We start from the raw sequence: 17,277 nt of genomic DNA on the forward strand, positions 1-17,277 counted from the left end.
ATAGCTTCTTGTGGCAAGAGATTTTTGGTTCTACATATCATCCAATTGCCAATACTTCCTAAAGTTATCTCCATTTCCATTTTTACTCTACAACATCAATTCAAAAGGCAAAGAAATATAATTCTGGAAAGTGCAGTTTTCTAGCATGGGAATAATATTCACACTTCCTGTTTTATCTTTTTTCTTAAGATATTCCAAAATTTTGATTTCTTCACCAATGGAAAGCGATGCTAGGAAAAAATGAAGATCATAGCCAGGACACATTTTTCTATATGCTTCATCTCAGAGAAGGGGGTTTAACCCAATAAAACACACTAAACTTAATGATAAAGAAAGTACACTGACCTATAAAAAGTAATTTAATAGCTGAAACAAGGTGATTAGATAATTAGCCCTTGAAAAGTTCATTTTCATACATATAAAAAAGTTTCTGCTTTTAAAAAAGTCTTAGTTGTCAAAAACAGGGGTTCTGAGGATGTCATATTTTCCATTTTGCAGGTTTTCAGGATGATGCAAAATATCATTTATGCATATTTCCACACAGATCACTCTTTACTAGCTGATGAGTTTTGGCAGGACACTGCACAAAGGTATACTGCCATTAGTTTCTGACATTAAATTAGCTTTAAGCTTGTTGGCTATTCCAGTAACTGGAGGCAACTTGGAACCCAATCCCTGCAAAGCATTCACAGGATTTACTATCCGTTTCCCTGACATTTTATCTGTAGTGAGAGGTCTGGGTATGGGTTTACTAATCCAAGGATGTCTTAAAGCCTGAGCTGGGGTCAAGCGAGCAGAAGGATCCCAGTGAAGACATCTTTTCAAGAACTCTATAAACAAGTAGTCATCGCACCCTTTTAGTGCTGTTACCCAGTCTTTACTCCCTGGGGGACCTCGCTTCTTACCCCGGCGTGAACGCCCCCCAACAAGGACAGCTCTGCCATCTGGCTGAGTAGTCACAGAACAATACCGAGGCAGACCCTTGGAGTTGATAAAGTACTTGGCACGCTTAGCTTGCTCGAGAAGTTTTGGAGGGGGCATCCCTAGAAGCTCCATTATGCAAGCTAACTGGTCCCCCTCATCCTCTCCAGGGAAGAGAGGCTGTCCAGTCAAGAGTTCTGCAAGAATACAGCCAAAGCTCCAGACATCAATAGGCGTGCTATATCGACTTCCCAAGATGATCTCTGGTGCTCTGTAAAAGCGAGACTGGATATACGTGTACAGTTTCTGGTACTCAAAACAGCTGGAGCCAAAGTCAATTACCTTGGTCGCACTGCGGCCATGTTGTTTTAGAAGAATGTTTTCTGGTTTCAGGTCACAGTGAATGATCTTGTTTCTGTGAAGAGCATCCAAAGACTGCAAAATAGACTGAGCAAATTTGCGCACCAGCTGGATGCTGAATCCCTGAAATTTGTTCTTTTTGATCAGCTCATAGAGGTCCATGCTTAGCAATTCAAAAGCCATACAGACATGATTCCGGAATGTAAAGCTTTCTAGCATGTGAATAACATTCATGCTGCCTGTTTTATCCTGTTTCTTAAGATGCTCTAAAATCTTGATTTCTTCAGCAGCTTGTCGATGAAAGCGCTTTTCATTGCGGACCATCTTCAGGGCAACGTACTGGTGAAGTTTGTGGTCATATACTCGAGCTACTTGCCCAAAGCTGCCTTTGCCAATGATTTTCAGCACCTCATACCTATAAGCTAAGTGGTCTCGAGGTACATGAATGTAGCCTCCCTCAGCATCATCATATCCCCCATTATTGGGGCCTCCCATGACGCCATGTCTTTTCTTAGCATTTGGACCCACAAAATAAACTTCAGGATAATTGATGATTTCTAGCTTCTCATAAGGAGTCAGATGATGCTTATACTGCTTTAGTGCCTGTTCAGGAGTCAGAGGTACCACTTTTAGAGCTTTGGATGAACTACCAGATTTGACAGTGTTCAAACTGTCTGAACTTTTACCCTGAGAAATTGTGGAAGGATACTTTTCAGAGGTATTGGTTCCTACGGATTGAAAAGCATTGGTTCTTCTGTTGCCAAATTCCTGAAACAGTTGTTCCACCTTAATGTCACCTCCATTTGAGATTGGTTGAGTGTGGTTTGTTGTTAGCTTTTCAGTAGTAATCTAAAAGGAAGAAGATATATAACATTTAAAAGGCAGCAGAAAATAAAATGTGAAACTATTCAGAAAGAAAATGAACCATAAAAACTCCATAAACTCTTAAATTCAGTAATGCCCTTTATTAAAGTTAAAATGATCCAAAGGGAAGAAAGAAAAATCAATTAGAGATTTCTGGACTGGGCCTCAAGAAGTCAGTATTATTGGTGCTGATTTGGCCAATCACTTGTTATTAGACCCTAGGCTACTTAATATTTTAGTGTCTCACAATTTATATAAAAAGAGATGGTGCATCTCTTTTTAGTTCTTAAGACCTTCCATATTCTGTCTTCCCCTTGTCTATCCAAGATTATATCCTTCTAATCTCCAACATAAAACTTTTGTTCCATCATATCAGTTTTCTGTTGCTCATTCTGGCAATATTCTCTCCTCACCCCATCGAAATCTCACTGACTTTCAGAGGCTGGCTCAAATCTCACGTCCTCCACTGGACAACCTAAGACTCTCCCAAGCTCAGAATGCTCTCGTCTTTCTTTGATCTATAGAACCTACAATATTTACTTCAAAATTTAATACTAAGTGTTTTCTGCTAACCATGTTTGCATCTATGTGCATATATCATGTAATTTTTGCCTGAAAATATATAGTATATGATAATCAACTTTCTGGAAATAATCCTCTGCATTAACCAGGCTGCTTCTTGGAATACAAATAGCAGAGTATAGCTGAAAATAAAATGAACATCTTTTGCCATGGATAACGTATACAATGGATTAGTAAGAAGATATCTGGAGTCTTGGAAATCTAATCAAAAGAACTTTAAACTAAAAAGAAAGAGAAAGAATTTGCCCATGAAAAAAGATAGAATATAGGAAGGAAAATACAAAATGTAACACTCAGAGAGGTGGTCAAAGCCAAGATGCAGTGAAACTCATGTCCTCAGATATCTCCAGACAAATACAGAAAAGATGAGTAATAAGGAAGATGCACTGGCGAGTCATCCAAATGAATTCAGGCAAATATGACCTCAAAAGTCTCACACTTAATGGAGTGAGAGATCCATGATTGAAAAATGGCCTGGGAGGACATACTTTATTCAGGAAGAACAGCACAGGTTTGGAGGTTGGAAGCTCTGTGTGAACGTGTATATGTGTGTATGTGTATTTTACACACACACATACACACACACACACACACCCCTCAAGAGGGAAAGGAAAGGAAGCACAGCACAGAAAATTTGGAGGAAGATCACATAAATAGAAAAAAAAAATTGTCATTGAAGTTTACTACTGAAAACCTGGCCAGAAAGAAGAGATGAAGAGTCTGAGGAAAAGATCACAATCTTAGTATGGAAGCATCATCATAGTTGTGATGGGGGACTTTGGTTATCTTAATGTCTTCTTGTGCTTTCTTTCTCTGCCCAAACCAGAAAAGTTGATATGCTTTAAGAATAACTCAATTCTTCACAAGGTAGAGGAATTGAATACTGGACCAGAAATGATGAGAATCTTGTGGGGAAATGACCATTTTGCCTTGAAATTAGTGACAAAGAAGATAAAAGCTAGATGTTATCTGATGTGCACTATAGGTATTATAAAAGCAGACTTCAAAGAGTTAGAGAAAAATAGATTGGATTACATAAGGTTAAATTCACTAAGACAGCTAGACTTCAAAATAAAAATTAGAAGATACACAGAGAAATACTACTGAAAAGAAAAAGCAGAATTGTCTAAAGAGGAGATTTATTAACTAACCCGAGTTTTTAAAGGTTATATACAGAAACCTGAGGCAAAGACTAATAAATTAAGGATATTTTTTTTTGACCCAAACTTGAAATTTCATCAGTTTAGAGAATTTCTCATGTGTGAATTCCCTCCACATAGATGTATAGATTACTCTAATTTAGAGCCTAGAAAACTGCCCAGAGTACAGAGGAATTAAGGAATTTGTCTCGACAAACACATGGCACATTCTTTTAGAAATGTTGTTACATATGCTAAAGCTTGGAACAAACTGAGCCTGGGCAGGAAAGCTAAGATTAACAACAAAGGGTAGAAGATTAAAAAAAAAAATTACTACATATTAAGGAAAAGAGGATCAAAGAAGGGAAAAATTGCTCCTAAAATTGAAAAGTGTAATGATAACAGATTAAAGAAAAGGTAGAGTTGTTCAATCCTTTTTTTTTTTTTTTTGCAGTATAATCTGCTAAAAAGAAGCACCTTTAGAGTGGAAAGAATAGAACAAAAGTGGATCACACGTGGCACAAAATATAGAATGCCAGGACTGGAGTCAGGAAGACTCATTTTAATTAATTCAAATCCAGCATCAGACTAGCTGTGTGATCCTACGTATGTCACTTGCTCTGTTTGCCTCAGTTTTCTCATCTGTTAAATGAGTTGGAGAAAGAAATGGCAAACCACTCTAGTATCATTATCAAGAAAACCCTAAGTGGGGTCACAAAGAGTCAGACACAAATAAAATAACTCAACAAAAAAAACTATCGTAAGAAATAGAAAGAAACTACCTAGCTGCTTTTGAGGCAACTAAATGATGCAGTACATAAGCGTCCTGATCTTGGATTCAAAAAGACTCGAGCTCCAATACTGCCTCAGATACCTACTAGCTGTGTGATCCTTGCACAGAGAATCACACAACTCTCTCATCCTCAGTTTCATCATCTGTAAATGGGGATAGTTGCTTCTTAGGGTTCCTGTGAGAAGCAAGACACAGCAAATACTTAAAAGGTGCTTAACAAACTTTACTGCATTGCATATTGTATAATTGCTAGTTCTAATTATCATTATTATCAATACTCAAGAGTTCAAGTCACCAATGAACTGTACTTGGGAGCTGTGTTAGCTAAGTGACCATTAGAAGATCCTAGAAAATAGGAGAGGTCCCCCTAGATTGGAGAAAGGCAAAGGTTACCCCAATTTTCAATAGAAGAGAGAGAAAGGAGTCTATAAATTGTAGAACAGTGAATCTGACTTTAATTCGTAGCAAAATTATAGAACTTCTTATTAAAGAACCAGTAAGGGGAGATCTAGCCTTGGAAGCAAAAATCATAGCTATTTATGGTTTTATGAAGAATAGGCCATATTTGACTAACTTAACTTCCTCTTTCGACAGTATCTTAAAATCAAGAAATCAGGAAAATGCTGATATATTTTACTGAGAATAAATAAAGTTTGTGTCAGAATGTCTATGCTATTCTTGTGGAATAGGTAGAGAGATGTGGAGCAGATAACAATATACTTTAACAGTTCTGGAATTCATAGAATAGCCTGCTCCAAAGCACAATCATTAATCATTTAATGTCACAATGGAAGTGGTCTCTAGTGCAGTGCCCTTGAAATTTGTGTTCTACCCTGTGCTATATAAGATCATTTAATCAGGAATTTGGATAAAGCCTTTATATATGGCTTTAAAAGCTATGAAAATATAGCTACCTATAATTTTCAAGTGCATAGGTAATACAAAGATGAAAGATAGCAAATATTCTGGATGACAGAATCCAAAAATAAAATATCTCAACGATCTAGTAGATAGAACTGTATGTATGAAATGAAATTTAATATAGACAATACAAATTACCTTTGGATTCAAAAGAATAAACTACACAATTACAAGATGGAGAAATGTGTGGCTACATAGCAGTTTATGTGAAAGACCTAGACTTTTGGAGGTCTATTTGTCAAAAGCACACTTGGAGTAGTGGCAAAAGCACTGGATTTAGAGTTGGAGCCAGGATTCCCAGCTCTGCTACTTGAAATCTTGAGCAAGTTACTCAACTCCTCAAGTCCTCAATATCCTCAGTCTGTCAGTTTGCCAGGAATTATGTTAAGCAGTGGCAATGCAAAGAAAGACCAAAAAAAAAAAAAAAAAAAAAAAGCAAAACAAAACAAAAAATGAAATGGTTGGGCTTGAACTTAAGGTTCCTTCCAGTTTTAAATTTGTGATCCTATTAACAACATAGATGGCAACTACAAAAGCTCATTCAATTTTGGGTTGCACTGAGAGACTCAATAAATAGAACCACAGAGATGTATAAATTACCATATTGAGTTCTAGGAACCTCACTTTTAGCAAGGATATTAGTGAGCTAAAGAATATTCAGAGGACCACAACTGAAATGTTGAAGAAACTTCAGATGATGCAATATGATGTTTCCCCACAGAGAAAAGAAGATTTAAGGAGGAGATGATCACTGTCTTCAAGTATGCAAGGGGTCATCATGTCAGAAGACTCGGAAGTCTTGGTTCTCAAAGGCAGAACTGGGAGCAATAAGTACAGGTTATAAAAGCTCTATATAAGAATAGAAATACCCCAACAAGCCATTCCAGAGTGCATCAAGCTGTTTGAGAAATCAAAAGCTCCCATCAATACCAATCTTCCATGTCCTGACCCAGTTTCCCTAATTGTCCTATTCAGTTACTCTGCCTCAGGTTATAACCTTTCCCTCTTATTGTTTGATAGAATAAAGGTCTTATATCTTAGACCTTAGGTCATACTCATTCCCTCTTAATGTTTGATGGGATGAAGGTCTTTATCCATTTTAGACATCATTAGAATATCAGGAGCCTCTCTGGTACCTTCCTCCATTATGTCATCTTAGGTGCCTACCTCCATTATGTCATCCTCATCCTAGGTTCCTCCCCCCATTAGGTCAGCCCCATCCAGGTACCTCCCCCATTATGTCATTGTTCTTGTTACTCTATAAAAGAATCTTATATCTGACATTCAGGGCTGGATTCTTTGAGACGACAGTTTCATTCAGCCCTGGGACCAAACATGGATCCATTTGGTCCCGGTAAATCTCTCCATTTAATAAACTATTATATTATTCTTTCTAAAAACAAACAAACAAAAAAAAAAAAAAAAAAAAAAAAACAGTCTTCCAGAAGAGGCTAGAGAACTAAGCATTATGTAAGCTATAGAGGGGATTCTTGTTCAGGCAAGGGGGGATTCAGGAGATGCTGAGGACCCTTCCAGATGAGAGATTCTATCATTTTCTCTATTGTCTGTCTCACACTCATCCATGTCTGCTGGAACCAGCTCCCACCTGGACACAGCATCAGAATCCAGATTCCCCTCCAACACCTCCAACAACTTTGTAGGGGCACCTACAAAGGGCTCCTCTATAAGCAAAATTTAGAGAGCAAGAGAAACATAAGCAGCATATCCTCTAGTTTCTCACTCCACATCAGCCCTATAACTATCTATGGAACCTGGTGCAGTTACTTCCCCCTCATGGGATTATTCTTCTCATCTGTAACATGGAGATTATAGGATCTGAACTATATGACATCTGAGGTGCTGTTAAGTTTGAAATCTATGATCTTATAACACATCATGAGTGCTACATTGGTACCCATGAGATGGTAAAAGAATGAAAGGAAAGCACCCAAGTTAGCTGGATGGATCTTCCACAAAAGATGTGTTAAAAAACACAGGAAAGAATTGCATAGAATAAGATGTAGAAGAGCTATAATCCATGTTAATGGAGTCAATATTCACACAAATTAAAACACAAATTGATAAAAATAGCAAACTAAAGTAAATATATATTTTTTTCCTCTGTAATATATTGTAAGTTCCTGGAAGGTAAGGATGATGTCTAAACTTCTGATTCCTTTACAGCATCCAGCAAATTGCTAGCCACAAAGTAATTGCTCAATAAATATTTGGTGACTGAATATTTGGTGCCCACAAATTACAGATGATTCCAATTATTTATTGCTATTTCTAAGCAATTCAATAATAAGTTTCTGATAGAAAAGGTGGGGTTTCTTAGATTTGGTTTTGTTTTTACAAAAACTCTCTATGAGGGGGCAGCTAGGTGATACAGCGGATAGAGCATCAGCCCTGAAATCAGAGAAGACCTGAGTTCAAATCTGGTCTCAGACACTTAACACATCCTAGACAGGTGACCCTGGGCAAGTCACTTAACCCCAACTGCCTTAGTAAAAACAAACACACACATTAAAAACAAAAAAAACTCTCTGTGAGACATAAAAACTCAAAACAGATCACTAAAATAGACCTTTTTTCCTCTAAAAATCCCAACATTATCTAGCCTTCATTGGATCATATTTTATTTATTTATTTGGTGATAAGCAGTAATTCTTCTGGGAAAAGTGCCTCTGATTTTTTCATAGGTGAAAAGACTACTCAAATGAAATGTTAAAGTTATAGGTTGAAAAAGGGAAATTAAAAGCAACAATCAAGAACCATTTGTGTAAATGATGGAAAAGGTTAAGAACAGAAAAAGGAAAGCAAGAGATTGAAAATCCTGGGATATCTCAAAAGAATTATTCTTAGTATATTTTAAGGAAATAAAGCCATAATAATAATATGATTAATTTTATGCCTTTTAGAATAAGAAGTAGATTATATTTTACTTATTTGCTGATTTGGTAGATCACTGTAGACCAGGGGTTTTTATTCTAGAGTTCACCAACACCCACTCTGCTTATTTTTTTTTACTTGTAAAAAATACATGATAACTGTATTTCAAAATATTAGTTTACTTTGCTATACTATGGCTTTGTTTGAAATATCCACCCCTCCCCCCCAAAAAAAAAAAACTTCCAAGAAGGAATCTGTAGGCTTTATCAAAATGTCAAAGGCAGGGAATGGGGGGTCCACTATCCCAAAAAATGTTAAGGATGAATCCTTGTTTTAGATAAAGGCAGTGGGCCCTGAGCTAGAGTTCTGGTCTTTAGAGTCAATAGTGTGATAACCATCAAAAGATGAGAATCCAAAAGAGCCATATCTTTTAAAATGAAATTAGATCATTACCTGAGCCAAAAAAAAAAAAAAAAGCCACTGATATTGAAAATAGTTTAGCTTTTTGTAAATAAAATCCCACCTAAGAAAACACATAAAGAAAAAAAATGCCATTTTAAATAACTGCTTACAGATTGCGAACAGCTTTCCCAAATAATAGTCCTCATAAAACTATTAATTAATTCTTGGTTACTTCTAGGTCACCAATGTCTCAAGTTGTACCCTCTACCCCCCTAAAAAATGTTCTATTCTCTTAAACAACATCAGAGCAGTCATTTCAAGTATGACCACAGATGTTTTCCATTTTGGCCCTTAGTTTTAAAATAAAGAGGTGAGATATGAGCCAGTCTCAGTCCCCTAGTTCTAAAATTGTAGTTTAGCAGCAATATTAATAGAACTACAGACATTAAACAACTAAATCCAAATACATAATTGCTAGATTGTATTAGTAAACATTGTATCTACTTGGTAAGTTTAGAAAGCCACTTCTACTCTTAGGTATAATTAGGGCCTCAGTTTCCTCCTCTGTAAAACAAAGGGGTTTGAACTAAATGATCTTTTTCTAGTCAAAAATTCTAGTGTTCTATTTTAGGCATAAATTATGCTGAACTAGAGAAAGAAGTTGCCTATTGTGAATTAATGCTGAAATCCATGTATTAATGATAAAAAATTATGTGTATTTCAATCATTACTTCTTACATTTTTCATCTTAATGTTTCTCTTTATTTTTGAAAATCTTCAGGATTCACTCTTAATAAAATGGAGAAGTTGTCTTTGGGTAGTAGCCTCTAGTTTCCATTTCAGTATCCCTTACTTCTTCCTTTTCTATTCTGTTATGGGCCAGAACTCTGAAACAAGGATTCTTACAAGGTGCTAAGTCAACAGAATTGGATAAAAACAGTGGTTATCTAGTTTAGCATGGTGCTTAATAATTCTCTAGTTCAGTACATGTATTTAGTACTTAATATAGTTCCACAAGATTCACATCTATAATAATGAGTATATAACAGCCAGCAAGGACTGGACGAGATTCATTACATCTTCGGTCAGGCTCCTAGTGGCAGGCTCTCCTCCTGCATTTTTCCACTGAGAACAGGGCTGGTCTGAAAGGCTCTCCAGAAAGCTGCCCAGCCCCCGGAAGGAGATAATAAAGAATTTGGACTGTAACACCTGGCTATTCTTGTGGTGATTACTCTACTGAAAGGAAGGCTGCTCCAGAGACCTCCAGAAACCCACTAAGAACATTACATTATTCCCCACCTAGAACTCAACATACTTACACCAACCCCCAGCTCCTGCTAACCATGGTGCCCTATTATATAGGGAAGCCTCTTTGAGACACTCTGAATCACTCTCTCTATAACTTATTAAAACCTACTTTCTACTAGCTATCCAAGTTAATGTGCTACCTTTCCCTTTTAATAGAGAGCAAACACCATTTCCACTGTGTCTGATTCAGCCCATTTGGGATTTTCTTGGCAAAGACACTGGTATGCTTTGCTATTTCCTTCTCCAGCTCATTTTGCAGGTGAGGAACTGAGGCAATCAGGGATAAGTGACTTGCCTAGGGTCACACAGCTAGTGTCAGAGGACAGATTTGACTTCCCAAAGATGAGTCAGTCTGATATCAGGCCTTCACCACCTAGCTGCACCATTGCCCCACCCCAAAACAAGAAATCTCAAATCACAGAACTTGAGTCATCAACAACAGGCGAAGATAGTTGGAGATGGGCATGTCCTCTGCCTTTTACCTCACATACCTACATATAAAAGACTGGTTTTTGAAAGGCTTCTTTTATGTTCATGACAACAATGCATCTTAGATTCAGAGCACGGGAAGAACAGAGGAATCTCCAAGTAAAAGATTTTGTCTCATAGAAATATAAACTAAAGATAGAGAATACTATTTAAAAGAATTTGAAAAATTCCCACTAATGTCTGTGAAAGTTTTCATCAAAGACATGAAGTAAGGGAATTTTTTTCCAAGCAGGGAGGAGTCCTTCCGATGGATGTTTTCCTTTTGTGCAACCAACACAGATTTTGGCTCATATAAATTAGGAATTAAGTGCCCTATGCTATAAATAAATTTTTTCCATTGTTCTAGAGAAAATCTTCCACTGCCCACTCAGCATATTAGACTATAAACTAGCTATAGAACATTATACATTTCTATTTTAGGGTTGGTCACAGTGACATGGCAATTTATATCTATTTCTGAATGTACCCAATTACTATAGATGTTCAACAACCAAACATGGTCTGTCCACATCAAAAATAACCAGCTGACACATCACATTTATCATTACTGAAAGAATGTACATATTAAAAGTACTTAAAAATAAATTTTAATTGGGGGAGGGGAAAATGGCATCTAGGTGAGACAGTGAATAAAGTACAAGAGTTGGAAACAGGAAGACTAGACTTCAAATCCTCGGATTTGAGGATACTTATTAGCCTCCTAGTCCTGGGTAAGGCAGCTAACCCCTCACAGCCTCAGTACTGTATCTATTAGATCAGGATATTAATAGCATCTAACTCATAAGGTTGTTGTGAAGATCAAACAGGACCAAAATGGAAAGAGCTTTGCAAACCTTAAAGCAGTATATAAATATTAGTTATTATTGTGCTCGAAAGAGGATTTTATTTTACATCATTCTTTACAGCCAGCTATGAAGTCCATCCCTCTCATCCTTTTATTGTTGTGCTGTTTAGTCACTGTCAGCTGTGTCCAATTCTTTGTGACCTCATTTAGAATTTTCTTGGCAAAATACAGAAATGTTGTTTCCTTCTACAGTTTATTTTACAGATGAGGAAATGAGGCAAACAGGGTTATGTGACTAGCCCAGGGTCACCTAGGTGGTAACTGTCTGAGGCTAGATTTGAATGCAGGAAGATGAGTATTCTTGACTCCAGATTACTTCACCTACTTAGTCATTTAGTTGTCCATTTCCCTTCAGTAACTAACACACACACACACACACACACACACACACACAGAGTATTTATATATTACATAGTTGTAAAGTCAGAATTTTTAATCTATAATCAAATCTAAAAAAGTTGCAACTAGAATGCAAATTAGAATTAGTAGGCAAAAAATTAATAGCATACTGAACCTAAAGTGTCAGGAATTAAATTTCTTTTGCATTCTTAGCAGTATGTCTTTATTAGGCCAATGCAGAGTGACTTCCAGAGGCTGACTGCTTAAACCAAAATTCAAATGAACTTCCTTTTGAGTCAGATGACTGGCAAAGCAAACCGCTTCTAAAAGTAATTCGCTTTTTTCACTCAATTTCCCTGAGAAACCTCATATGATAGCTGTGCGTAGTTAAAAGATCTGATGGCTATCTCAAGGGGTATGGTAGTTATGGAACTGTTAGAGGTTTTTACATGCCTAGCAAGCAAACCACTGTATGCTGTGAATGGGAAGGAAATGATACTGTACTTCAGAAAAGAGATAAAAATAGAATGACTGGCCTTCCAAATGTCTGGCCTTATGTTCTTGGCACATGTTTTAAATATTATGCGTCTAGAAAGTAACAAGTAAAAATGATGATTCCACATTGGCTTCTCATTAAATAGAGCAAAAACTGAATAATACTTAAGGAGGAGAATGAGGAATGAGTGATTTTCCTTCCTTATAAAAACCATCTTAGGTATTATAACAGGAAAGCATAAAAGAAGACTATCACATATAATCAACTCAGTTATTCATAAGGTTATGACTATAGTAAAATTATGAATTTCAGAAAAGCTTCTCCCTAATATTTAACTTACATGGAGGCCACCAGTTTTATTTAAATATAATTAGGAGATAAATTTGCTTCTCCCCAAAAAGCAATCCAATGCCAAATGAACTCTCGAGTAGCTGGTGAGATGGAACATGGATAGAGAATAATCAGCCTCATAGCCAAGAAGTCCTGGGTTCAAGTTCCACTTCTGTCACATACTGGCTATATGACCCCAGCATGCCATTTAATTCCAAGACTATATTGGCAGAGGGAATTTGTAACCTGGGATTTCCCTTATATCATGAAATCACAGTTCTAGTCTCTATCTTGATGTTATCAAGTATCTCTAAGTAATCTAATATCTTGTAGAAGAAAACTAGCAGAGAGGAGAAAGTACAGAACTTATCAGTTGTTTTCACAAATGGATCTTTTGTAGTTATGCAATTAGAAAATAAACATTGCCTACTTAAAGGTAGCACAGTGCTTTTTTTTCTAGTGATTTATATTTATTGCAGTAATTAAGCTGGAAATTGGGCTTTGTTCCAAAAATCATTCCATATATCTATACAAGAGCCATAGTAAGGGGTCTATGGGAAGGAGGACTTAAATGTTTTGAGAAACAGAATGAAAAGGTATATACCATGGTTCATGACAAAACAAATGACAAAGTTCTCAGAGAATCTGCTAATGCTTCTTTCCTTCTTATCAAAACAATTAGTAGAGTTTCAAAAAAAAAAAAAAAACATAAATTACTTACATATAATCTTCTAGGTAGAGCTGGTTCAGAAGGGTTGCAGGCTGTATTGGAACCAGGTGGACATTTAGTTTCATCTAACATCATGAAGGTGTCATACACACCATCTCCCAACCTAAGTGAAAACATTAAGCAGATATTAAGTGAAAATAGTAATTCTGATTGGCATTTGCCCCCTCCCCTCCAAAAGAAGACTTTAGTGTTAACTTCTATGTTTCCAAGGAATTGTTCAGTTACAGTAAGAACTCTTTGATATCAAATACAATTAGCAACAATTAAGGAAAAATAATCTTGTAGAGCAATTTTCTTTTTTTTTAATTTAAATAATTTCATTTCCATATCTGTATTTTAAAATTAAGAATTTATGCAGGTCTAATTTTTCAAATAATATAAAACATTAAAAAATACAAATTGCTCAAGGAAAAGGCTTTCTTTTAAAAGTGCTCCAAAACTGAGATTAGTTTAGCCTTAAAATTAAAAACCTCATCCTAGAAACTAAGAAGATAGAGGGAAAAAAAAACACTGGAAGCATTATTACTGGATTCTAATCTACCTCTAATTATGCTTCTTTGGAGCAGTCACCAACCCTGAGCTTCAGATTCTCTATTTACAAAATGAGAAGAGCAGTTCCTCCACACATCCTGCCTCACAGGGATGAAAAATAAGATTATAGTTACAAAGCTTATTTGAATGAACAATTCACAAAATGTATCAAGTTTTCACATCCTTTCTTCCTACTCTCTGGCAGAGAACAACATTAATGAACAAAAAGATTATCTACAGAAATGACTATATGAAAAACTTAGAGAAGCAAAAGACTTGGTTTATCCACAAATTTACTTCATAGATTGTTCTATCTGCTACTAGGAATTTAGATTTCTTAAGTGTATACTGCATTTGATTTTGGTAAATTTTGTCACCTTTTTTCCTACTGATAGACAATGGTACCAAGTATACCGGTACAATTTTTTTTCAAAGAGCCAAGCAATGAAAACTTAAAAAAAAAAAAAAAAAAAAAGACAAAACATTTAATGTCATATAATTGAACAAGTACCAAAATAAAATAACCGTATGTCATGGTATCAGTACATTGATAATTATATTACAGGGGAAGGGAGAGAATGTCTTTATATATATATATATATATATATATATATATATATATTAGAATTGCCTTTTTTTTTTTTTTTTTTTTTTTTTTTTGCAAAACCAATTCTAGCCTTGGAGTTTAGAGCTATTTGCAAATTGCTTTTAGGGGAAGTAGTTTAAGATGCCAGCCAAAAAAAAAAAAAAAAAAAAAAAAAAACTTTTCAAAGATTTTTAAAAATATATATTTTGGCCTCTGTGCAAATGAGTCTTATCTGGGATTAATTTATATTTATAATTGAATTTTATTTCATTGGCAAAGGCTAAGAATTCTAAACTGCCTGACACTTTGCTAATGAGCTGCAGAAAACATGCTAGAGCCAGACAAGCAGCCAGAGTACAGACTAAAAGACAGACACTCAAAGACCTGAATCATCGGGTGTGTGACCTTGGACCATTTATAGCCTCTATAATCTATATCGTCTTTATAGTCTCAGTTTCTTAATCTGTAAAATGAGAAGACCAGGACTATATAGTTCAAAGATCACTTCCTGCTTTAAATCACGATTTAAATTATCTAATTATATAAACACCAAAGGAAATTAAATATAGGTATGTCCCCCAGAATATTAAATGGGGGGATTAGAAAAGGAGTAGTTATAAAAAGTGTTACTTTTTACCTGTTCCAAAGCCAGACCACACCCCACTGTGCAAATCCCCAAGTGTTCAGTTCTGTTTTTATCTCCCATGACCAACAGGAATTCTCTGAAGGAATTTTGCTCCCCAGCTTCCCCAGTTGGCCTTTCCGTTTTCCTTGGCTTATCCCTCCCAATCTAGTTCCTCTTTCAGGATAACCCCTCCTCTTTCCCCTCCTAGGCTCTACTCCAACTCTCTCTCCCTTCTTGGGTGGCATAAGGGAGAAGGAGAGAGCCTACAACTGCAAGCAGGGAGTGGAGGTTGCAAACACCTCCCCAATAAGCTCACAAAGCTTTAACAAGTTCCTTTTCTCTTCTTCGGGGTTGTCTAGCAAATCGAACCCCATTTTCCCGGTCTGCCCAGTCCCTCCTTTCTGCTTGGCCATCTCTTTCCTAAACCCAAACCCCTCCTGATCCCTTGGGATGCCTTCCTCATAGTTGAACCTCGATCCTCTGCAGGACTGCCCCTCCCCAAACCTAGTCCCTCCTTTTCCTGCTGGCCCCCTTCCTCAAGACAACTTCCCCCTCTCCATTTCTTGGGGTCCCCTTCCCCACTGCTAGGTTCTATTTTTCTGCTGGTTCTTCTTCCCTAAAACCAGTCCCTTGTTTTGTGCTGCCTCTCTTCTTCAACCCACCCCTACTTCATCTCCTGGGGGTCCCTTTTCCTCTGAAGGTTTCTCCTTCCCCAAAACCAGTGCTCCCTTTTTCAAGTCCAGCCCCCTCCTCACACCCCAGGCTCGCTTCCTCATTGCTAGGGTCCTCTCCTTCTTTTCCTGCTGCTCCCTCCTCCCCCACCTTCCGCAGGGCCCCACGCGCGCGCCCCTACCTTCGTGGTTCCTGGGCTGGGGGCCCAGCTCGCGGCGGCCCCGCATCCTTCCTGCCCGGCCCGCGGGCAGCACCGCCCATCGCAAAGCCCGGGACCCCTCCACGGCGAGAGGAGAAAGGAGCCTGGGAAGAACTAGCTGAAGCCGCCAGCGGTGGCGGAGATGGCTGGGGGCCCCGGACTAACCCTGGCCAGTGCTGCTTCCCCGGGAGCCCCGGCCACACACGGCCGCTCCCGCCAGCGCCCGCACTAGTCTGCCCCCTCCTCCCGCCCGCCCTCTTGGGGGCCGGGCGGGAGCCTCTGAGAGGAGGAGGGGGCGGAGATAGCGGCCTGGTTACCGCGGCAACAGGGCACGCCCCGAAGAACGTCTCCCTGGATGGACGTGATGTCGCATGGCTGGAGGGACGGGCCTCCAAAGGAACTCCTTTCCCCTTGCCACCCTCCGGGATTTGTTTGTCCCTTACCTAGAATCCTCTCCCCGTGATCGCGATCATTGCTTCCCAGTTTGTAAATGAAAAATTGGGAGAAATCAAAAGGAAGGAGAATATTGAAAGGAATAAAAGGATGAAGTCGTGTCCAACTCTACTCTCTGGAGTGAATTGCCATTTGCTTCTCCAGCTCATTTTGCAGATGAGGAAACTGAGGCTATCAGGGTTAAGTACTACACAGCTAGTAAGTGCATGAGGCAGTATTTGAACTCAAGAAATCTTTCTGACATTAGGTCTGGGAGTTTAATCACTACTTCCACCTAGCTGTCCCGGGAGAGCAGGGTTTTCTTGCTTTGTATATATTTGTTTGCATATTGACTCGCCCGCCCCCATTAGAGCGTAAGCTCCTAGAGAGTAGGAATTGCCTTTTGCTTCTTTTTGTATTCCCCCCCTCCATTATTCCAGGACCTGACATATTTGTAGGCCCTTAATAAATATGTATTGAATTCCCTTTATTTTGTAAATCAGGACTTTGATATTTGGAGAAGGGAATTCTTATCCAAGGTCACACAGTAGGCATTAGAGCATGGATTCAAAAGCTTGTCTGTGTCTTCAGATTCTCCCCAATGAGGGAAGGACTAGGAAAAGACCACATACATAGGGAGAATGGAAGAAAACAAGTATTTTTATTAAATATAAATCAGTTAAATATATATATATATATATAAACCATATTCCAGACTCTGTACTAAATGCTTTACAAATATTTCATTTGGTCCTCACAACAGTCCTGGGAGATAGGTGTTTTATTATCCCCCTTTAAAGAAACAGGCAGACAAAAATTGCA

General features: G+C 37.7%; 1 protein-coding gene across 1 annotated transcript; it reads right to left on the minus strand.

Annotated features, from left to right (window-relative positions):
• Window positions 1-346: 346 nt before the first annotated feature.
• On the minus strand, window positions 347-16,275 carry DYRK3 (dual specificity tyrosine phosphorylation regulated kinase 3). Its single transcript, XM_051998501.1, has 3 exons — window positions 16,006-16,275; window positions 13,402-13,513; window positions 347-2,130 (listed from the first exon to the last, which is right to left on the minus strand). Exons 1-3 carry the CDS (start codon window positions 16,083-16,085, stop codon window positions 556-558), a joined length of 1,767 nt encoding a protein of 588 aa, XP_051854461.1. The 5' UTR covers window positions 16,086-16,275; the 3' UTR covers window positions 347-555.
• Window positions 16,276-17,277: the final 1,002 nt, after the last annotated feature.

The sequence above is a fragment of the Antechinus flavipes genome, chromosome 4 (genome assembly GCF_016432865.1).
Source record: "Antechinus flavipes isolate AdamAnt ecotype Samford, QLD, Australia chromosome 4, AdamAnt_v2, whole genome shotgun sequence".
In the NCBI taxonomy this organism is placed as follows: Eukaryota; Metazoa; Chordata; class Mammalia; order Dasyuromorphia; family Dasyuridae; genus Antechinus; species Antechinus flavipes.